At 51.9% G+C, this 24,048-nt stretch overlaps 1 protein-coding gene across 2 annotated transcripts in view; it reads right to left on the bottom strand.

Moving 5' to 3' along the window:
• The window catches only part of KDM4C (lysine demethylase 4C), a 213,606-nt gene that overhangs the window by 5,800 nt on the left and 183,758 nt on the right, over window positions 1-24,048 (bottom strand). For both annotated transcript variants that reach the window (XM_075559906.1, XM_075559905.1), the window contains exons 18-20: window positions 18,733-18,918; window positions 9,312-9,482; window positions 3,050-3,169 (exon numbers count right to left, since the gene is read on the bottom strand). In XM_075559906.1, the coding sequence (XP_075416021.1) occupies window positions 3,050-3,169; window positions 9,312-9,482; window positions 18,733-18,918 (477 nt within the window). The remainder of the gene's footprint in view (window positions 1-3,049; window positions 3,170-9,311; window positions 9,483-18,732; window positions 18,919-24,048) is intronic.

The following is a 24,048-nucleotide window of genomic DNA, read 5'->3' as shown; positions in this document are numbered from 1 at the left end:
GAAAGGGAGAACCTGAACCCAAGGGCAGAAGATCGTTTTAAGACCAGAGGCAACTGGCTGAGAGCTTCGGGCAGAAATAAATGGGTGATTTGAAGCAAGGAGTTGATTCCGGTGATGGGGCGTTCTCACGGGTAACCTCTGAGATGGTACTGGGTGGGCGGGCAGGAGGGGCTGCCCAGTGGGCTTTGATGATGAACCATGGGGGACTTCTTGGAAGTGTCTACTCTGGATGCTCCACCGCTGAGAATGCACGCCAGCATGTCTCGTCTACAGAGTTCAACTGTGCAGCAGCTGTGTGGCATTAATAATTATTATTAAAATCTGCTGGGGGATGAGGAAGGTGCGAAAGCACAGGTGAGATCCATGACTAAAGGTTCATGCTAATACTGGGATAGGCCGACGTGGTGAGTGGTCCCGGCCACAGGGCTCTCTCCCACACCTGGGCCCTGGGACATGGTGGGGAAGGTTTTCTTCTTGGCCCTGTGCTAGCAGAATGGCTTCTTTGTCCCTGGCCTCCACCAAGGTGTCAGTTCCTTACACAACTGACATCACACTCAGAACTGCTACGTGTGCAGGCCTTTCTTCGGTTGGACGTCATCTGCAAGTTCGGAAAGCTAAAAAGGCAAGTCGGAGACAAAAGGGCCAGGTGGTCTGAGTGGTTCCCGGAGATGCTGGACACCTTCAGGGACACATGGGAGAGAGCCCGGGCTGAACACGCAACTGTGCCGAGAGTAATCGTGGGCTCTTCTGTGTGCTGGCTGCGTGTCTGCAGTGAAGGACCGAAACCTCTGGAACTTTGGTTCTCTCTCTCTCACTCACTCACTCACTCACTCACTCACTCATAAGATGGGAGTCAAACACCTGTCTCTGAAGGCCAAAGGACTCTGGTGGTGCAGCAGTTAAACACGTGGCTGCAAATCCAGAGGTCGGCGGTTTGAACCCATGAGGTGCCCCACAGGGGGAAAATGAGGTTGTCTGTTTACATGAAGATATCCGGCCTTGGAAACCCTGCCAGGTCATTCTACTCTGTCCCCCAGGGTTGGTCCCTAGGAGTCAACATCGACTTGCTGACCCCAGGGCTGGGCGGGTGTGAGGTCCCCAGCAACTATTTAGCATAGTTTGCCCGGCTACATGTGGGGGCTTCAGAAAGTCAGAGAGCAGCCATTAGGTTTTCTTTTTATTTTGCCACGAATTTTTGGAAGCCACCCCCCCTCCCTTGGGATTACATAAGTTACCTCTATTTTCATAAACATCTTTATATCTTCAATGGTGAGGCTGGATAATTAGGCAGAAAATGCAAAAATGAACTCAAAAGGCTGCCTGGCTTAATGTGAAATTTTAAATGACTTGTGCTTGAGAGAAGTTTTAAGTATTTGTCTTGATCGCCCCGCCCTCCCCCCCAGGGCGTCTATAAACATGCCCATAGTGCTATGTTGCTGGGCATCAAAATTTCAACAGAAGCTAACACACTGATTACTAATTAGTCTGAGCTGCAACATGTCCTCGTTGTACGTGCCTCACGTAGCAGAGCGCTTTGCTGTGAGAAGCTTCTCTTTGCACTTACTGCTTAATTAAGTGTGATTATTTTCCTTTGAATCATGTTGTAACGCGCCCTTTCCATGAGATGCCGGTATTATGGGCCTAGCTCGTGATTTTCTGCCTGATTCTGAGCATTTTGCTGCAAGAGTCCCAGCAACCGGCCTGTTAGAAAGAGCTTGACATGAGCACTGCCCTAGCAGTGCTTTAGGGACACGGACACACACACGCACGCACACACACACGCACACACATGCACACACACACCTGCACACGCACACACGCGTGCGCACACGCACAACCCCACACATGCACACCTGCACACACACGTCTGAACACACATCCTCTGGCCCCCAACCCCTTTGGGTTTTCCAGGCCGGGAGAAAAGCTCTCCCTTCAGTTTTCCAAACTTCTCTGAACGTCTTTGATGGCGCTGACAAGGTGCTCCGTGCAGCTCCTTGGGACGAGTCTTATAACGCGCTCTTCAATTTAAGGCCTCGCCCCATCGGTCTTCCAACAATCTCTGCTGCGGCTGGCGGCCTATCGCTCGGAAGCCATTCTGCAGCTTCCCGGCCTGGGCTTTCTTGTTCTCCCTCCTTGACTTCTATCTTCCTGCTTCACTTCAGCAGCTTAGCTCCCTCAGGCTTCCTGCAAATACTGCAGTGCGGTTGGTGCTAACGACGGGGTCCCTGTTTGAAAGCCGGCCTGAAGGAACGGACAGACAGACGCACGTGCGGTCCACGCTGCTGCCTACCTTAGAGCTGAACTCGTCTCTGAAAAAGGTTTCATCTTCCTGGACACACACCCCGATAACCTGGGAGATGCCCAGCGAAGGTCATGTCCAAGGGCGAGATCGCGTCCTGTTTCTCAAAGTCAGAGCTCCTCATGACACTGACGGGCTACTTGGTGCCAATGGACCCAGGGTTCGTGTTTGCCCAGAAGCACCAAGGGGCCTGCATCCCTCGGCTCGAGCGATTTGGGGTGGACCGCGGGCTGGTGCAGAGCTTCAGGTGAGCTGAATCAACCACGCAGTCTCTCCCCACGTCACTGAAAACAAGGCCCAGCCATGCAGCAGCTCGTTGTCTTGCAAAATCAATGCAACCAGCTGGCCGATGTCTTTAGTGTTCGCCAGGATCTAACTTGGTGATAAAACACCAGCTCTTCACGCTAGGTCTTCAGACATGGAGGCTGGAGCCAACAAATCAGCCACAGCCTGGTCCACACTGGTGTGTGCCGCCCTCTTATGTGTGGAGGGCCCTGCTTCGTGGGGCTTCCTCGGTTGTGACCTTTCAGAAGCAGGTCCCAGTCCTTCCTCCTGAGTGCCCCTGGGTGGGACTGTACTGCCTGCCCTCCCATAGGTAGCTGGGGCTTAAGCATTTGAACCACACGGGGACGCCTAGAAAAAAGAGACTCCAACCCATGCCACCCTGCGAGCAGCCACACGCGGATACACCATCTGCTCTGTGGTCTCTTGGTGGCACTCAGCAAGTGCCCCAGCAAGTCCAGCACCCACCTGGTACATGTGGGCGACGTTAAAGCCCAGATACTTGGCCCCGTAGAGTTTGCCATCGGGCCACTTGACTTGGATGACTTCTCCCTCGGCCGGGGGCCCCAGCTTCACGCAGTCTCGGCTCTGCGGGAGAGACGGGGACAGGTGTCAAGGTGAGCATCCACACATGGCAGCTGCATTCACAACTGAGCGGCGAGTGGAAGACTTGTGACAATTACAGAATGGGTTTTACAGATCTGGATCCTGCACGGGTCTCAGGCACAGAGTGGCTCAAACCAAAGGGGTCCTTTAAAAGCCAGGCTACATCAGCAAGTGCAAAGAAATCTCCAAACGCCGAACACAGAAACAAAACCCAGCATGTAAAGGCGGGCCCTGGGAGAAAGGCGGGCCTTCGACTCTCATACAGTCACCCTCGTCAGGGTAGGGAGTCACCAGACCACGCAAAGAAAGCCTTCGACCGAGCACTAGACCAGCCAATGAGTGCTGACAGGTGACATTTCCGCCGCCCGCCCCAGTTAGCCAATGACCTTAGGATTCCTCTAGGCAGCGGTTCTCCACCTTCCTCATGCCACAGTTCCTCATGTGGTGGTGAACCCCCACCATCAAATTATTTTTGTTTGCTACTTCATCATTGTCATTTTGCTACTGTGATGAATTGGGCAACCCCTGTGAAAGGGTCATCCGATCCCCCCAAAGGGGTCTTGACTCACAGGTTGAGAACAGCTGCTCTAGGGTGACCTCATGGTCACTCTGGGAAGTAGGTAGAGCTCATTAATGATACCCATTTTACTGACAAGGAAGCTGAGTCTCTAAGGAGCGAAGTAGAAAACCAGGGGAAGAGCCATGATTCCAGAACACCGACGAGGAGATGGGGGCCACAGCTGAGGCCACCCAGGTGGGACTGGGGAGTGTGGGAGGGGGATCAGGGCAGGATGCAGGCGCAGGTAAGGATGGACAGCTGTGAGGGGCCTGTTTCGCAGGCATGCTCCTTTCCACGGGCAGGAACTGGTGGGGCGCTCCTCCCAGCCTTCCCTGTGGTCCTGGAAGGCAGGGTTACATTGTTGCCAGGGGCTCTGGGTTTGAGCCCAACTCCAGGTGTCGTCAGAGCACCACTGTCCCACAGGGTCTTCTGGAGAGAAGCACATCACCAGGTCTCCCTCCTGCACAGCCATTAGGAGGGTTCGAAATGCCAGACAAGGGTGGCTGCTTTACCTTTGCACCACCAGGGCAAGATTACCAGCTAGTGACAAGTCGAATCCAACTCACAGCCCAGTGGAAGTCAGAGTGGCCTCCCTGGAGGTTAAGGACCAGGCCAGGCTCTCAGGTTTCAGGGTGCAACACAGACCCCAGAAAAGGAGCCCAGCCCTTCCTATTCAACCAGCTGTCTTTGAGTGCCTGCTCTAAAGGGCTGGAGGAACCGGGGGTGGAGGGGGGGCGCCGCAGGGAACAGCAAGGGGGCTCAGAGGTGAGGGTCAGTGGCAGGAAATGGAGGGCTCCGGGCTGGTGGGGCATGGGCGGGGGGGCTGCACGCCACCCTGAAATGTTCTCGTCTATGCAGCAAACAGCCCAGTCGCCTTGAAAATCAGGGGTCAGGGGGCTGGGACTATGATTTTAGGTTCCTTGAGCTCTTCCTCCCCCACAGAAGCTTCGGGAACACTATCAAAAGAAAATACACACAAGCGCACACGCGCTCACACGAGCATGCTCGGCGGTTCTTCCCTCTGCAGAACCACTTCGGTCATAGCAGAGACACGCTGTGGGCTATGAAAGCCAATCAGGGGCCAAGTACCCCTGGGCTTACCCTGCCCCTGCCATGCTGAGTCAACAGGGACTCACGCCGAGCCAGTTGTGGGAGACAGAGCACAGAGGGTGGCCAAGAGCCAGATTTCAGACAGAGCTTTTCTTCGGACGTGTCCTTTGGTCAGTAACTGTGACGCCATTCCACTTGATTGTGTCATTCCGTGCACAGTAAGCCATGAGCTCTGATTCAAATTGGCCAACAGCAGTCAATGTCAGCTCATTAATGCCTAGACTATTGAGCTTCAAGTGTTCCATTTCATTCCCACCCACCTGTTCCAAATTTAGCCCTCCTTTAAAAATATTGTATTAATCATTTTATGGGGGGGCTCTTACAAATATTATAACAATGCATCGTCCAGTAGTATTAAGCATACCCATACTTATGTTGCCATCAACATTTCCAAAACAATTTCTTTCTACTTGAGCCCTTGGTATCAGCTGCCATTTCCTTTGCAATGACTTCCAATTTTCCTAGATTCCTACTTCGTCCATTCGGAGTTCCCATTACTAACTGACGTTGCAGCTGTTTCTCTTCATTCCGAGTTGTGTCCTATCAGCAAATGAGAGTCCTGAAGACTTTCCTCCATTTGCATCACCAGTCGGCTCTACTTGGAGAAGGAGCCGGTCCTCGGTCCTATTCTGGGTGCCTTCCGACCTGCAGGCCTCACCTTCCGGCACGATGTCTGACAGTGCTCTGCTGCACTAGCTGCGCTCACTTGGGCTTTTCACTGACCCTAGGAGATGCTTCAAGGCCCGTCATCTACGGGAACACCAGCCACTGCAGAGATGTGAGGTTGGGGAGCGCTCGCACCAGAGCATCAAGCATGTCCCCGGAAGGCGGTGAGGTACAGCCGGTTAAGGGGGCAGGTTTTCTTATCTCCTGAGGGGACTTCCTGCTCGGGTCCTGGCCGGTGAAGGTAAAGGTCTAAGGGGCGAAAGGGAGGGTTGGCAGTTTAGCCACCTGGTTGCCACACGGTGCCTGTGGCATGGTGGGCGTGTTGCTGATGTGCGCAGTCAGCCTCTTTGGTAAAGCGGGGAATGGCCCCGAGGTTTCCCAAGGCTGTGGGCTTTGCAGACGCAGACCGCCAGGCCTTTCTCCCCAGGAGCTGCCTAGTGCGGTCAAACGGCTGAGTGCCTAACCATCTGCAACACCAGGCCTCATTACATTATATCATGCATGGCAACTATTGTTTTTAAGCCTATGCCTACATTAAACCTTAAAACGTGTCCTCAAAGCTCACACAGCTCAAAGGGGCCTCTACGAAGGCCTTTACTCCGAGAGATTTAACCAGTTCCGGTGAGCAACACAGACTGCAGTCCTGAAAATGCGTCCAATTGTAGAAGGTGGCCTTCTACAAACCCAGGGGCTCCTCTTCCAAGGCCCTTGAGTAGGGGCTGGGACAAGCGACGTTTGTTCCAGATTAGGGGGGGTGGGAATCGGCCAGGCTGCAACCCTCTCCCACAGCAAGGAGGGGAAGGCACAGGGTCCCCATCGGAGCACAGCTCTAGCCGGACTACCATGAAGGCAGCACAAGTTGAATCAGCGGGTTTGGTTTCCATTCTCTAGAACCTGCCAAGAAATGAAGCTGGGAGGCCATGCTCAGCACCCAGGTCACAGAGAAGAGGCCACAGCAGGTAGACAAGCAGGACCCCTTGGAAAATGTGTGAAATGTGAAAATGTGTGAAACATGAAAATACTCCTTAACGCAAATATCCATTCCTAATAATTTGGTACAAGAGGAACAGGCCATGGGAAAGGCCGGTGAGTGGGGAGTCTTGCGGGAAAGGATGAAAAAGACCTGCCTAAAGATTCTCACTCACACAAATGCAGGCAGGTGCCTTCTCTCCAGACTACACCAACTCATCCCATCACCTGTGCTACCGGGACCTCCAGTCAAGTCCTAAAGGATCTTGTAGGTGTTGCGGCTGTGTGGATTGGTCTACTCTTGTGAATACTTCCTCACACAGCTTCCAGGGAGGAAGTGGGAGGTGCCTAGGAAAGACCTGCGGAATCTTAAACAACCCCCGGGGGTGGGGGTGGGGGTGGGAGTGGGGGGTGGGGAGCACCGACATCTGACACTGCAGTGTCAGAGCTAAGGGTATTCCAAAACATCAAACCAGTGTACAGATAAGAGCTCACTACGCAGGGAATCCAGGTCAGATAAACCCCTCAGGAACAGAAATGGAAGTAGTGGTAACAGGAGGGAGGAAGGGGGAACTAATCACAATGATCTATGCAGAACCCACCCCCACCCCCACCCCAGGGGGAAAAACAACAGAAGCATGGGTGAAGCGAGACAGCGGCCGGTGTAAGATATGAAAATAATAATTTGTAATTTATTAAGGGGTCACAAGGATGGGAGGGGAGAGAGGGTGGGGGTGAAAGAGGAGCTGATACCAAGGGCTCACATAGAAAGTAAATGTTTAGAACATGATGATGGCAACCAACATAGGATGCACAAATGTGTTTGATACAATTGATGTATGGATTGTTATAAGCGCTGTAAGAGCCCCCAATAAAATCATCTTTAAAAATAAAATAAAATTCAAATAATTATTTCTCTCCAAGCCCCCCAAAAAGAAAACTTCAAACCAGGTGGAGGTGCACTAGGGGATTTTGAACATGTTATCCACTCACTGCAGGGCTTACAATCGGAGAAAGTATGGCACAAGCCTGTACCCTTTCACCACACTTAGCCCATCTGTATGCGGAGCAAGTCACCCCAAAAGGCTGGTCTGTTTGAAAGAGAACCTGGAACGGGGTGGCAGGGAGACTCATTAACCACCAGCGATTTGCAGCCGAGACAATTCTGCTTGCTGAGCACCAAGAGGCCTTGGAAGTATTTACTGATGGAGCTGGTAAAATACCGCCTTCAGTGAGGATTACAACTCAACATAAGAAAACAAAAACCTCACAACTGGGGGGGGGGGATGATCACGATAAACAGAGAAAAGACCCACAATTAATACTCAAGAAAGCAAGCGGGGTACTGTAATAGGTAAATCTTGTGCAGAATAAGACCTCTTAGTGTCAGGAAGCAAAGATGCCCCTCAGAGGCCTGGGGTGCCCCTGACCCATGCCACGGGTGCTTCCACCTCCTGAGCATGCGAGCCGGCAAATGGCTCGGGACGGCTGGAGAAGTGCTGCACCGAGCGACGGGAATGGGGAAGAACAGTCTCTCGTGGACTGCGAGGAGGATGCGCAAATCCTGTGCTGGGAGACGCCCAGCGAGCGTGGCCAGAATGCATCTCCCGCACTTCGATGTGTGCGCAGGAACGATGGAGATGGGATGCTGGGCCGAATAGAGGGTCGGTAAGAAAGAAGACCATCAATAAACAGGATTGTCACAGGACGGCGCAGAGCCGGGAAGTGTTCCGCGCTATGGGACATCAGTAGCTGTGAGTCTCACCGGTGGCCTGGCCTCCCTTCTGCAGTGACAGTGGACGCAACGTGGAAGGGGCTGATGCAGAAGGACCCCCGGGAAATAAGGAAGCACTTTGGAACCCAAGATGGTGACTGATGTTCAGGAGAAGAAGGGGAGGGGAGAGGATTTTTGTTTCGGGGTCACTGAGTTGAGAGCACAGAGGGGAAAACTTCTGAGGAAGTACAAGAGGGCGTGATGGGGCGTTGTGAGAAACATAACCGACACCAGAGACTTATCAACACCTAGCTGTGCTGGTGACCGTTCGGTGCACGTATATTCTCCACAAAAATAAAATTTCCTCAACAGAAGGGCGGTGCTGGCTTTTTCCAGAGGGCAAACTCGAGCAAAGCATGGCCTCGCACTCGGGACAGGCAGGCTGCGGGAGGCTGGGGGGGGGGTGAAGGGAAGGGGAATCATAGGATGGCCCCACTCACACCATCGTGCCATTTGCTCTCAAAGACCCTTCTGTGGAAAGTGCTCCTCCTGTGAAACGTCCTACGAGTCCCAAGACAGTCACCAACCTCAGGTGACTTCACAGCACCCCAAAAGGAACCCACGGTGCTCAGCACGCTTAGCAGCAGGGAGCACGTCTACCCGCCACAGCTACGACTCGGTCATGGTCTTTTCCAGATGGCCTTTTTTCACTCCCACGTGAAAATCCACAGAGTTAAACACCTGTCAGGTCGGATTAGCCAACGCTGTCTTCTCCAGGTGAGAGAGAGAGAGAGAGAGAGAGAGAGAGAGAGAGAGAGAGAGAGAGAGAGAGAGAGAACGAGAGAGCGAGCACGAGAGAGAGCGAGCGCGAGAGCGAGAGAGCGAGCGCGAGAGCGAGAGCGAGAGCGAGAGCGAGAGCGAGAGCGAGAGAGAGAGAGAGAGAGAGAGAGAGAGAGACCTAGTGGAATTGCAGTACCTGAACACGACCACAGGGAGAGGAGAGCGGTTTCCACTCTCCACTGCCTAAGCGTGGACCGTTGTCGCTGAATTCAAAGGACGTAGTTCTGTTGCAGCTGTCCCAGGGGGGAGCCGGGCGCAGGACTCACCACAATGTCTTCGGGAAAGGTGTCCCGGCTGTGGGAGCCATCGTCGAACAAGACCTCGTAGAAGGTCTGGGAGTTCACGGAGACCACCTTGCAGCTATAGTAGCGGGTGTTGCGGTGCTTCGCGATGACCATCTGGCCCACCTCGACCGCCTTCTCGCTGACCTTGGGCTTCTTCACGGGAGCGGAGAGGAGAGGAGGGGAGGAGACAGAACAGAGAGTACAAGTTAGGAAAGCGCCATTTGGCTTGGCTTGTAACTGGCAACCGATTTCAAACTGACGGAAACATTGTATCTATGTTCATACGCCCCCCCCACCCCACCCCCAAACCCCAGCCATTTCATGAGTCTGTTATGCATACCACAGGCCTTTACTCAGAAATACCTCACTGTGCATTTGGGAAGACGGGACATACTCTTTACATAAGGCACCACAAGAATACTCAGAACTGGAGGTGGCGGCCCAAGAGTGGAAAACAGTGGGCAGACTCAGTGAAGTAAAGGCTGACTCCAGACCACAGCAGGATCTTCTCACTGAAGACACAAGATTCATGCGACTTGGCGCATTGCAAAGATGGGCATAATATGCAACCTTCTCAGCAAGATCTTCTAAGGTACAACCTAAATTAAAATCCCCGTCAGCGTTGAGCATGGCCATTTCATGGGCGGGCTGAGGAATGGCGACTCTTCCCTGCACTAGTTTAATAGATAGACTTTGGGATTTATTTTTGCATGGGGAAAAAATAGATATCGACCAGCACCCCCTAACAGATTACACATCCTCAAGACCATTTCCTGTCAGGAAAGCCTAAGAATCTCTTGGTGCTCGGAATGTCATTTCTGATCCAAAGACGAGACAGTCTGCCAGAGCTTTAACCAGCTGTGCTGCGTACAGGCTCAGGTGGCGAATGATGAAATGAACAAATAGAAAATTAAGACGATTTTCTCTTCTCTAAAGAGAAAAAGCTAGAACCAGTTTGAGATGCTGGGGGTCAAAAAATAGTTTCACAATAGGTCCCAGGAAATAACCCGTCGAGTCTGTAACACACACCAGGATGCATGAGTCCTTAGATTCTCCCAATGACCCAGTGAGGTGGCCGTGATTTTCAGTACAGACATGCAGTGATGGGGACACAGGGCAAGTGACTCTTCCAAGATCTCAGAGCTGGTGAGAGGCTGCAGTGGAGCTCAGAAAGAGGTTCCTGGGGGCGGTGTTCTCCCCATCACACAGAGGGCCTTGGGGTCATTAGCCAGGGAGTAAATATGGAAAGAAATCAGGAGACACAACCGATAGAATTCAAGCAGCTGCCTACAGAAGTCATATTTTTTAAACCTATCTTTATAGAGTGACTCTTGTTCTAGATCACTTAAGGCATTTTTTTCATGTAAACATTCATTCGTTTCCCCCAGTATATCCACAGGGTTGAACTGGCTTGGATTTAGAGCATATTTGGTCACACAGAATGTAAGGTGCCAATGTCATATCCATTGCTGTTCAAGAGGTTTTCGATGGCTAACTGCTCAGAAGTCGCCTATTCCTGGTCCTCCATGGTCTGTTCCTCATCTGTACACTCTCCTGAACCCTGCTCACCTTGGGTGTCCCTGTTGGTCTTTGACACGCCAGTGACATATCTTCAGCATTGCGGCAACGCACAAGCCACTACAACATGATAAATATGACGTCACTATGCTACTGGAACCGACCTGCGGGCACCTAGCATCCATCAGTGATCACACACACAGGTGCTACGGTGGATTGCGAGTTCTCTCATTCTCCACAATGGCCCTGCCCTGTCAAGAAGTGAGTCCTGGTGACTTTTACAGAATCCGTGGTGCCTGGAGCAAGATGGTCTTTTAAAGACCTCTCTCTCTCTCTCTCTCTCTCTCTCTGGGGTCAAGTTGCAGGAGCAACTTGAGAGTGAAATAAGAAGCTCTGTTAGGTGAATGAAGGAAGTAGGAACCAGATGGAAGAGGGGTATGTGAATGAAATCAACGCCACTAAATTGCTAAACTGATAGCTGTTCTGTGCAGGTTTTCAAAAACAAAAGAAGAAAATGTGTTAAATGAGAAAGAAAGAAATGGAAATTACTTACCCCCTCCTTGAATGTGAGTGAGCCTTGTGGTTTGGTTTACTTTATACAGCAGAGAGAGCACATGACACTGCTAAGCCCTATTTTCAAGAAGTCTTACACCCTTCTGCTTTCTCTCTGGGGACCTGACTCTGCCATGTGAACAAACCCAAGCCATCCTGATGCTACGTGGGAGATCACATTGACCAGAACTGAGACCCTAGACCAAGGGTCCTCAAACTTTCTAAACAGGAGCCCGTTCACTCTCCCTCAGACCCATTGGAGGGCCGGAATATAGTTTTTAAAAAAATATGAACAAATTCCTATGCACACTGCACAGATCTTATTTTGAAGTGAAAAAAACAAAACAGGGCAAAAACACCCATTGGGCCGGATAAATGTCCTGGGCGGGCTGCATGTGGCCCTCGGGCCGTAGTTTGAGGACCCCTGCTCTAGACATCTGAAAGCAGTCAGCCAAAATCAACAAAGCTGATCCACACGGAGTTACTATTAACAAGGAAGCCCAACTAGGATAGAATAGCCAACCAGCTGAGCCCAGCCTAAACTGATGATCCAAATAATCATGAGCTAAAGAGTCATTCTTTTAAGTCCTTGTGTTTTGTCACACGCAAAGATACATTATGCCTAAGAAGGAATATTGGAAGAAAATACACTAAAATCTTAACACAATGTATGAAGGGATAATAGGATTATTTATTATACACATGCTAATTAAAATAACTATTATTTCCAAAGATACCGTGCTGCCCATACCATCCAGTGTGACCTTGGAAATTGAACAGGACAACGCTGCAATGCTTCTGAATTTCTGTAAGTCTCTGTTTTTGTAAGTTCCTTTGAGTTGATTCAAGCCCATAGTACAGAGTGGAAACACCACATAAGGTTTGCAGGGCTGTCACCTTTTTTTTTTCTTTTAAATCATTTTATTGTGGGCTCTTACAACTCTTATCACAATCCTTCCACACACCCATTAGGTCAAGCACATTGCACAGGTTGCCAGCATTTCAAAACACTTTCCTCGGAGCTGTGATCTTTAAGGGAGCAAATTACTAGGTCGTTTTACCATAGAGCCTCTGTCTGGCTTGTAAATTTGTTTTCATCCTTTAACAAACAAATGTTTTCTTGATACTAATATATATATACATATATATTCTAATACCTGGGGTATGTAAGCATATTATATAAAGTAAAAATTTTAATTAAAAATACTTAAAATAATTTTACAAAGTCAACATTTCAACAACAGTCTAATCAGAGCCACATAAGTCCTCCAAAACAAATAAACAAACAAACTCTTTGCCACACACTGGATTCTGACTTCTCTCGATCCTGTAAGGCAGTAGAACTGCACCTGGGTTGTCGCTAGGTGGCATAAATGATAAAGGCCACAACTACTAGCTACTGACTGAGAAGGTTGGCAGTTCAAATTCACTAGGAGGGACTTTGGAAGAAAGGCCTGCCTTTCTACCTCTGAAACGCAGCCACTGGAGATACACTAGAGCAGCTCGACGCTGAAATGCATGGTGGTCACCACTGAGTCTGGAGGCAACTGGAAGGCAGCTGGCCCGGTTTCCTGGTTTAAAAGGAGCCGTGATCGTGTTATTTATATCATGGCGTCTGTGCACACTTATCAGTATAAGCGAACAGTAATGAAACTCCACAGAGGCGCTTCTACAAAGGGTCAGGTTCTGGACCGGTAGCCTGGCACACAGAGAGAAATAGTGGAGACTGACCATGCACCACCTTCTCAAATCTCAGTTCTCCCGAATGGATATCTGACAAGAGGCCAGGGGTCAGCGACTACATACGTAACATCCACAGCAAGAGCTCAGAGGGCAGGGACTTGTGTGGAGGAAGGACAGGGTCTGTGCTCAGCAACACAGACGTTCTTTGCCCCAGTCCTGAGAAGGTGTGGCTAAGGGCGACACCCAGCATCTGGGCAGAGATGTCACGTGGGGAAGCCCTGGACTTGGTTCAGGTCCACATGCAGGTCGATGAAAGCCTCCCTTCATTGTGCTTTGCTTCGTTGCTTTGCAGATGCTGCGGACTTTACTTAAGTCTCTGGGAGAGCCTGCATCCAGCAAGTTCATTGGCGGCACCATCTTCTGAGGGTGGCTGGTGGTCTTCAACTACCGACTCTGCAGCCCTGTGCCGCCCCAGACGTGAGGAAATAAGAAAATCCACGACACCCGCTTCCTTGCGCTGTTTGCTTTAGGGCATTGGTCTGGAAGCGAACCTGCAGTATCTCGGAGGTCTGCCTGTCATGACGTCGATAAAAGCTGTGGACCCGTCTTGTGGTGGGCGTGGAGGCTCTCAGACCCAACAGGGCTGATGCCCTGCCCTGTGAATAGACCAGGCAGCACATTCTACCAATACCCAAGGACCCTCCCGCCTCCTGTCTTTCAGCTGCTCCGTAATATCTATGAATAATTAATCATGGTTGTTTTTGTCATCTCTCAATATGTTCCGGCTTCTCAAACTTCCCAGAGGGATTTGAGTCCAGGCTGGAGGCAAACTAGTTTGTGACCAAACTGACACAGAAGTCACCCCTCACTTGCGTTGGCCTTGTTAAGAAAGAAGGCTTTCTTGGCGAAACAGCACGGCCCAGGGAAAAATCCTCTCTCCAGAAACCCAGAATTCCCTGTGGCTTCGTGAGGGGCATATGCTCTTGTGACACAGTCACACATGCAGGCTCATAAAAGTATCACAAGTACTTCATTTTCTGTGTGTCTGTTTCCTCACGTGGGCTTGTCTTTCTTGTGAGTTTTCAATGCAAACATATCATACAGTGGGAAATGGCTGTGAGTCATTTCCCAGCAGATTCGAGTTTGCTTCTCTTCAACGTCTGTGGGAAGATGACGACTCGGCTGCAGGAGACATGGTGATGGCAGAGAGGGGTGGATCATCCTGTTCCATCGGGATTACGAATTCACCTCGGAGGTAATGAGCTTGCTGGATAAGTACAGAGGGGTGGGGGGAACCTTCGTCAAGGCAGGGAAAGGTCGGGTCCACTGTGTGATGTAGGAAGGGCTGACTCTGTAGGTCTGAGCCGTCTGATTTCTATTCAGCATGGTTACATGGCTTGGATGATCAATGAAGGGTGGGTGGTCCGCTGGAGCAGAGGGCGCGTGGGTCAGTGAGCCTGTGGATCTGAGGCTGGGGTGGCATCCATCTCACAGGTTGTAGAGGATGCCGAATCCCTACCTGCCTGGTCCCTGAAGGCGCTGCTCTGGGTGTTTTTATGTCAGGTGTTCTGCTTTCCTACGTAGCAACTGGACACTGGGGGAGAACAAGCCACACAATCCCATCATTCACAGCAGGTAGGAAGTATATGTGAGTGAGTGTGTATATGTGTGTGTGTGTGTGTGTGTACATACCTTAGCAAGTGGATTCTGAAAATGCAAAGGAACTTTGGGGGCGGAGAAGGCAGATGGGGAATAAAATGGGAAAGAAGAACTGGTTAATAAGATAACTTGGTGTTCATTTCTTTCATATGACATCTGACGAGCATTTTCAACAGGAAGAAGCTAGAGGCACAAAATCAATGTCATTAAGGCAGTCTGGCCTGCCAGGGTTTTTGGCTTTCGAGTATACTTGGCCAGGGGCTAAAGGAGCAGAAAGACATGTAATATCTTAACAAAATGAACCTTGGACCCTGGCCCCTTCTCTCTCCAGAAGAATCTTTCTCCTCTTTGTCATAAGACCCATGGCTTTATGTCCTTACAAATTTTAAAGTAGGTACGGGGCCCTGGAATTTGCCTGGGCCAAGGGTCTCAGCATCGGATTCATGGTGGCCCCACCCAACTTCCCAGGAGGGCAGAGGCAGCAGTGCCCTCCTGCCGAGCAGGAGCGGGTCGCAGGCACCCTGGACCGTAGAGCAGTCTGGGAAATGTAGTCCTGACTCCCCCAGCAGCTAGCACACAGTCATCAATACTCCAGTGGGAGCGGGTCTGGGTCTGGAAAGCAGATGCATTGACGGTGATTCTCTGTCACTCTGCTGTTCGTTATTTGTTCCAATAATTCCTCGAACCATCTCCACTCCCAACTGGGTCTGTCATATCCACATGATTTTATTTATAACTCAAGAAGTGTGTGTGTGTGTGTGTGTGTGTGTGTGTGTGTGTGTGTGTGTGTGTGTGTGTGTCTCGGTTGGGGCAGTGTGGGGGGGCAGCGTGTGGGGGACGACTGACCCTTAAAGGTTGGCCATTTCCTTTCATCATCTTGCTTCCTGCAGAAATATCATTCGAAAGATCATCCTCTGGAATTTACCAGAACATTTCTGGAGTGAATCCAGATATTTCTGCACATCTCGCTTATGGACATAGGCAGTCAATCTAGGGAGTGGTGTTTGGGATGGAAAGGCTGGGATGCGCTTCATTGCTTTTCCTAAGGCTCGCAGCTAATTATCTTACAAAGCTAGACCTTCAGTGCATTTTGTCGGTCTCTGTGGATTTCATTTGAGCCATGGCACCTAATTGTCCTTTCCCCATGAAGAAACTGAACACCCCACCTCTTACGCCTTGTAACATGCCGAGGTGACACCACCCTTGGCGGGTGTGCTCCTGTTGACATATTGTGTTTGCATTTCTCTGCTGGACTCACGGGGCTCCGCTCTAATGCCAATGCGGAACCTCGGGACAGTGCCACTGTTTTCTGAATAACACTGGGGTTTTTTTTTTAAGGCTATAAATTGGTGAAAAGCTGATCAGTTCCTGAGAACTGAGAAGGATGGAGTCTTTTGAAGCTGAGCTGCAAATTCTACCAACATCTGCTGGTTGGCTCCCAGTCTGGGGAGGGACCCAAGCTTGGGTCTCGTTGAAGAAGAATGGATGAGAAGCAGCTAGCTGGAACATAGCTGAGAATCCTGGTGCTTACCCACTAGAGAACCTTCGAAAGACCATCTGTGACCATGAGAAATGTCCCCTACAAAAAGAAATGTCATGTTGTACATGACGGGGACATGTGCCCCCACCCCTCCATCCTTTGCGAAGTAGGATGCCAAACTCAAGGGGGTCTGGCAGAGACAGTGGTCCCACCGTCACCTCAAAGCCAAATATGTGCTGTTTCACCATCAGTTTTGAAAAGCCTCAGTGTAAACTGAGCCGTGAGTGTCAGGCTGGCAAAACAGCTGAGCCCACAGCCTCAGACTAACCACCAGGCACCCCCGAGCTTTAGAACAGCTGGAGAGCCAGGCCTGCTCCCAGCAAAAGTTCAGCTCAGCCTCAAGCTCAGGGAGGGCTTTGGGTTTGGAGGCTGACAAATCGCACGAGCCCGTGCTTCAAGACTGCACCCGCTGCTGCTTCTAGGGGCCGTCTCCTCAGCTCCTCCGGGGAGGATCGGAGCCTCGCTGGGCACCGCTTCCTCGGAATGAAAGTGGGACTCCCCGGACTCACGTGGCCTGCATTGGTTGAACTTGCTCAGGGCCCAGCATGGACAGAAAGCAGCAGGTTGAACCATTCGTTCCATGTTTTCCTTAGCTCCTCGAGTTTTCACTTTGCGCCATCACACTTGTTTCCTTGGCTCCTCGAGTCTGCCGCTCACTGCTGGCAGAGCCTAAGTGTGGATTGGGCTCACACTGGCCCCACAGCCCAGGGTAGCTTGCTCCCGACCCACATGCAGTCACATGGCACCGGCCCAGGAGGCGGGGCTGTTGGTGATGCTCCTCAAGGGCCGTGCCCTCTGCGCGGCGTGATGTGCTCTTACTGGAACCTTCTTGAAGTGGCTGAGGTGTGTTTTCCTGTGTGCAAGCCTCGCACTGCTCCTAGCCAGAGCCCACCGACTCAGGGAAGGAAGGGGGGGAGGGATACGTGTGCAACAAGGCTTACGGCAATGGAGAAATGATCATAAAATAGACATGACAGTGGGTGACTTCACTTGGGCCCAGTCCACAGAAGGCAAGAGCCCCTTAGGGAAAAGTTCTGGATATGTAACAGAGAGCTGGGAGCAGTGTTGTGTGGGGCTTATGTTCTGGCAGGCCATAACCGACTGCTTGGCAGGCTGCTCGGGAAGGTCATTACCTACACTGAACAAGCATGAGCAGAAGCAAGCGGCCCCTGTTCAAGTCCTCCAGAGAGAACAGAGTGGCCAGGCCGCAGAGCTGCGGGTCTTTGAGGGCTGGGGCCTCCCTCTCTGGCGGCCAAACAACAATTCTGGCGACACAGAGAACCACGCAAGGTGTTTCACCTGTCTCAACGCTAGGCATTTCAAAGAGAGGAACAATTTCATTCACCAAGGACAAGTGCTGTGGAATGAATTGTGTGTGTCCCTCAGGAAACACTCCCCAATATAGGCTGAAGTCCTGGTCCTGAATGCGTGTGGCCTTGTTTTTAAAACTGAGTCTTAGAAGAGGTTATTGAAAAATAAATAAATTTTTTAAAGAGGTTATTGGTTAAGACAATGACACGGACGTCTGGTGGATCGTAAACCAAGGATCTGTATCCTGACACAAAAGGAGGAGAAAGACCCGTGGGAGTTGGGGCCAAAATGAGGCGCGCCGAGCACCCCCAGCATCACCAGCAGCCGGGAGGGGCACTGGGTCAGGGGCTCCTTCAGCGTCTGTCTGCAGGGGGATTCAAGAAGACTGAACCCCGCCTACCTCCGGACTAGAGGACAGTGTATTTCTGTTCAATACACCACCTACCCTTTGTCCCAGCAGCCCTGGGAAGCGAGCCCCACAGGCCACCTGAGTCCATGTAAATGCCCATGGCAGGTGGCTGCAGACACTCTTCTCAGAAATGCAGGCCACCCGACGGAACTGGAGAGTGTCAACAACAATAAAATCTGCTCCCTGTGCTTCCTGCTCCCAGCCCTGCTCTTCTGGGGGCTCTCCTCAGCCCTCCGAGGGCGCTGTGTTGTCCCTGATTTACACCATCGCAGGCACCAAGCCCCCTAAAGGTCCCCAAGCCCTCCCTTCTCTTTACTGTGGTCCTGCTCTTGGCTTCCTGGAAAGGAGTGTGAGGAGCACCCCAAGGCCACAGCCTGCATGCTGCATCGCTTCCGGGGTGCTTTTCGCATGCTTATCTCCCAGGAGTTGCCTCCCTGCCCCCGGGGATGTGGGCAGCCATCCCCAGCAGCCTGACCCACAGGTCCAGAGCCAGGCCCACCTGCGAAGCCCTATCCGTTCCTGTCTTCATTCACAGACTCAATGCCCTCAAGACTCGCCCACCACACACATGGCTGGGGGGCAAGTCGCTGAGAGCCACCTGGCACACCCCGTGACCTAGGCCCTGAGGTAACGCTCAGTGTTAACAATGCACTGCAGCAAAGCATGTTGGGCTGGGGCTGGGAGGTGAGAGGTGGGGGTGGCGTCATCGACGGGAGGGGAGCAGGACTTACCACATTGGCGTTGACCTTGTGGCGGAAGCAGGTGATGTTCACCACGTAGGGCCAGTCGTCGGGCTCCATCAGCACGCCGGCGGCGTGGGCGCACGTGACGTGGAAGGAGGCCGGGCAGCGGCCATAGGAACACTGGATGCAGGCTCCGGAGACCTTCTTCACACGGGTTCTGCAGAAGATGCACTTCTGCAGGGGGACACAGAGGTGCACGGTGAGACTGCTTGCTGGCCAATCCCCCGCGCTGCACCCCAAACTCACAGCCATCGAGCCCACGACGGGCCGCAGCGGCCCGATGGCACTGCCCAGAGCCGGCCCTGCGGGTTTCCAGGACTGTTAATCTGTGTGGGTGCAGTCAGCCTCGTCCTTCTCTCGGGTGCAGCAGCTGGTGGATTTGAATTGCTGACTTTGCAGTCCGTAGCCCAATGCATCACCCACCACGCCCCAACAGAGCGCCGCTCACAAACAGCCGCTAAAAAAATAAAACCAGCCAACCAGCCCGTAGAACTGTTCCCCAGGGCTGACTGCCGCTCCTCTTGTGGGAAGCATGTCCCCACGCCTTTCTCTCCAAGTGCCTCTGGGTCCCTTCAAACCCCAACCCTTCACTGCCTGGACCTGCACCACCCAGGAACCTGTCTTCACTTTTGTGGCCACCGTCACCCAGCTGGTTTTGAATGACAGGGATCTCATGTGACACAGACCGGCCCACTGGGTGGCACTGTGGGTCAGGCATCGGCGGCTGGCTCCAAGGTTGACGGTTCCAGCTGTCGCGTGGGGAACCTGGAAGGTCGCCCATGTAGAGGCTCCGAGAGCCTCGGTCGTGTTGCTGAGTGGGCACCCATGTCACATGACGGCAAGGAGGTGTCTCTACAGAAGCAATCAGCCAGGCCTCCCGACCGCTAAGTGCTTAAACGTCCTACCACCAGGACCCCTCAGCTATTAGAGACTGAAAACCAGATTCCAGCACAAGGCCTGGCCTTTCAGGTGCCAGGAAAGTCCTGCCTTGATCCCGGCATAGACTCCCAGGGGTCTGCTTATCATCGCTGCCCCTGGGCCTAAGCACAGTGCTTAAGGGAAGGCTCTGGGCAGCTCCAGGGGGCACCCTGACGACACAGCACTGCCGGCTTGCTCCTGTGTACCAGGCTTTTCTAGAAGCAGGTGATGGGCTTGGCAGACACCCACCCGCATGCTGATGTTAGATGAGATCTTCCCAAATAGCCAAATAGCATACAGATGGGCCGAGTTTTCCATTTACGAGAAATGTGGAGTGTTAAATGGCCCAGGGTGGAAACCAGGGGGCGGGGGCCTCCAGTGTTTAATAATCCAAATCCGAACTCTTAGTGACTGATGCGGAAATGTGCCTCCAAACATGAGAAAATTGAAAACCGCCCCAGAGGGCTTAATTCTGTGGAGTCGCTGGAGCCAGCCCGTGCCTGGGGGCAGAGACACGAATGTAACAAGGGCCTGCCCATGATCAGTACAACCTTAACATTAAATCGCAGAAAATTAACCCTGCACGTGACCATTGCATTGTGATGGGGGGGGGGGCGACTAATCGTTTGGCATACACTTGAGGCTTAAGGAGTGAAAATTGGGGGGCGGGGGGAATAATAGAACCATCAGGGTCCAGTTTGGAAAGCCGAAGATACAGAATGATTCAGATGCTTAGCTTTTCGTTTCTAAGGATATGAAGGAAAGAAAAAAACAGTCTGCAGTCTGATCAAACGCTGACCAAATTGTTGTTCTTTCATAGCTACCTGTTCCAATTTCCAGTTACAAAACAGGTCCTAGAAGCCCATGCCTTGGGGCGGCGGGCTGTCCTGCTTTATCATAGACCTGCAAAGACACACTGAGCTTCTGCTCGGCCCTCCCCTCTGGCCGGGTATGAGGTCTTGCACATTCACACCTTCATGGAACTCTAAGCTTTCCTGGTACATCTCAGCGGACTCTCATGCCCTGCTCTGCCCCTGGCTCCTGGCGCAGCAAATCACTGCCTCCTAGTGGGTCTCTCCGCCTTTCCTTTCATTCCACGGGGAGGCCTCTGGCTCGGGGTGACCAGAGAGATCTTTCAGCAGCCTGAGTCCGATGCCACCACCCTACTTAATGTCCTTCAAGGGGTTCGCCTCCGCTCCGATAACATTCAGGGAAAACAAAACAACAAACCCGGGTACCGGTGGAGAGGACAGGCACAGTCTGCGATCAGACAGCGAGGATTGTAAGACGCCTGGCCTGCCTCACTATAGTCCCTACTTGTTCCCTGTGTACTCTGCACCTGGCAGCTGATTCGAGTATCTTCTTGGCAATTCCTGGAATCAACAATAATGCATTCCTGGTACCTTGGTGTCTTGTGTGGTCGATTCCAATCCTGGACATGTGCACGGCCCCACCCCCCGGGAGAGCCACAGCGAGGGACTCCTGGGAGTAGCTGTAACCCTGTTTCCATTTGCTCCTTCGTTCTCAGGCTGACACAGCCTGCCGCAATTGGATGCACAGAGATGGTCTGGGCCACAGAGTCATCTGCAGGTATGCAGGCCTCACAAGAGGCTTCTGGGGAATGGGATTGAGGATGAATGCCATGCACGCAGTAAGGCCGAAGGCTGGTCTAGGATGAACCGAGGGGTGAGATACGTGGGGGCAACAGTGAGTAGACATGGCGTCAAAGATGAGGAGTCAATTGATTGGAACCAATGGCAAACTCACGCCCGACTACACACAACACTTCCTGTAGCTTTGAAAAGGAAAACACAAATCACCCAGGCCGACTTGGTGGGAAGTTCTAGCTCAGCCCAGGCATAGCGCAGATGATAGAGCAAGAGACATGGTGTAGCCCAAGCAAATGGAGCCAAGGACTGAGAAGGCACGCCAAGGGCCTTTAGCCATTTCTTGGGCCCCTTTCAGTGGGAGGCACAACATCCTCCCCTACCCCCACCCCTATCCCCTGCACAGCCCATTCCACCCCCTACCTGAGACCTGCAGAAAACCCACACAGAAAAGCAGCATTTTCAAATAAGTTTTGTTATTCCAGGCAACATTCCAATCTCTGATTGAAAGAAGCATTTCACAGCTACACTCTAGAGGCACTTAGTGAATCTCAAAGCAGGCAGGGTGTCTCGGCTACAAAACAGAAAGGAAAAGCAGCCAGGACATTCGCCATTCGCACACCTCTGGCAGCTGGTTTGGGGTCCGCCCTGCAGCATGGTGTCTTTCAAACTTATAGGGCAGAGGGAGCAGGCCAGTACCTCACATGCAAGGGGAGTTTGGGAGCCAACCTTATGCTAAGGGCTTGACAGGTGTCACGAAGCACCTTTTGGCTAGTGAGCACCTCCTCACCCACCCAACAGCTGGCCGGGAAGCACATCTGGAGTTGCAGTTTTATGTCTTCTTAATGTTCATATGAGAACGTGGTGGTTTCCTGGCGGAGATTTCATTCTGTAAAGCCGGTTTCCGCCAGAGAGTGGACAGAACACACCGCAAAGAAAGCATTTGCTAATTGAACCGGAATTACTGACTTACATACTTGACAACACCTTAAACTGCACTAGTCTGTCCCGAGAGAGAGCCGCATAGCTCTGCCGTCCTCCCTGTCCAAATCTCCTTCTGTTTAAGTTTCATACTACGCCACTCTCATCCTGGCCTGTGCTTACAGATCTCTCAGCACGGACTCTGGAAGCCATGAGGCCTTGGTCATTTCACACGCAGTCACGACATTTACAGAGAGGCACACTCTGAGCTCCAAGAGCACACAAAATTGAAAGACAAAAGGGGGGACGGGAGGCTTTGTTTATTCTTAAGAATATCAGCTATTACTTGCTATTGGCATTATCAAAGCAAAGGCCAGGACCGGTTTCCTCTGGACTCCTGGCCCCAACATGCCCAACAAAAACTGACTCCCCTAAAAGATCATGGCTCATTATCTCCAGCGATATTTGCTCCGAGACAGAGCCCCAGGCTGCAGGACTGGGGCCTGCCTGCTGTGAGAGGTGACAGGCCCAAGTGCGCCCTCAGATCCCAGGATGAGGTGCTTCCTGCCCTGGGTGTGGCCCACAGGGAAGAGGCGGTGCCCAGCTCCCCCGAGCATTTTTAAGAGTTAGCATGAGCCTTTGCAGGCACCGTAGGGGCACAGCTTCACTAGGTGACTAGTGGGCCTTCGCAAGGTTACAGCGGGGCCTGCTAAAGAGGCTGCCTACTTTTTCGTTGCTAGCTACACAGGTGCTATGCTGGGCCGGTTCTGCCTGCTCCCAACACCAGCAGCTGTCCCAGGGCCCCTGAGGATCTCCGTTGCCTCTTGTCTTGGGGTGGGCCAACAGCAGGCGGCACTCTGAAATTGCACAGTGGCTTAGCATGCCCTCGCCGCATGGTTCTGCATAAAACCACGGAGGCAGTGGTGGGATGAGCCGCTCTAAGTCCTCGTGGAGAAGTAAACAGAACAACAGCTACGGCCCCCCAGAAGCCCACCCCCAGGGTTAGATGGAAACAACATTCTCTAGTAGGCCAATATCTGGGTTCGAGTACGAACTAAGATGCCGATGTTCTTGTCCCGGAAAACCACTACCCATCCACAGGGGTTGCAAGCGAGCAGGATGGGGGAAGCCAGGCTCCCATTAGTGCAGATTCCAGCAGGGTCACCCGGGGTGGACACCTCTCAGTAGAGTTGCTGGACTAAGAAAGAGGAGGAAGGAAAACGCCCGGTGATCTACTTCTTAAAAGTAGCCACGGACAGCCTGACGTTGCTCCGAGCCGGCAGCCATCATCACACTGGATGGATGGAGAAAGGGTTTCCCCTTGAAATCGAGAACAAGACACGGGACCACGCGCTCACGGCTGCGATCTGACGTTCTATCAGACCGTCCAGCCAGACAGTCAGACAAGAAATAAAAAATATGTGGACTGGAAAAGAAGTAGTTTAGGAAAGTTACGGGAATTAGAAAGCCTCCTCTCTCTCCTGCGAGCAGCTGGTGGTTTTGAAAGGCTAATCTTGAGGTCCACAGCCCAGTGCCCAACCCATCACACCATTGGGCATCTTGACCAACTACCTACCCCTCAGTAAATCTGCTCCAAATCTCTTCAACCGGCCCCAAGCCTTACCTTCTAATGGAATGTCTTCCTTTACCAAGAAATATGAACCATCCCCCTAGAACTTTCTCTCTCTTTTCCCTTCTGCCTCCACCACCAACCCACAGGGCATTCAAAAAATATATGCTCATAATTACATGAATATAAGTAGTTATATATCCACCCACATTGTATTACCTAATGCGCTGGCAGAAAAGCTCATGGCTGTATCACATACTGATTTTTTAAAATATTTTGATAACTCTA

Source organism: Tenrec ecaudatus, chromosome 10 (assembly GCF_050624435.1).
Source record: "Tenrec ecaudatus isolate mTenEca1 chromosome 10, mTenEca1.hap1, whole genome shotgun sequence".
NCBI classification, from domain to species: Eukaryota; Metazoa; Chordata; class Mammalia; order Afrosoricida; family Tenrecidae; genus Tenrec; species Tenrec ecaudatus.
The sequence above is the reverse complement of the archived record's forward strand: the minus strand, read 5'-3'. Positions and strand labels throughout refer to the sequence as shown.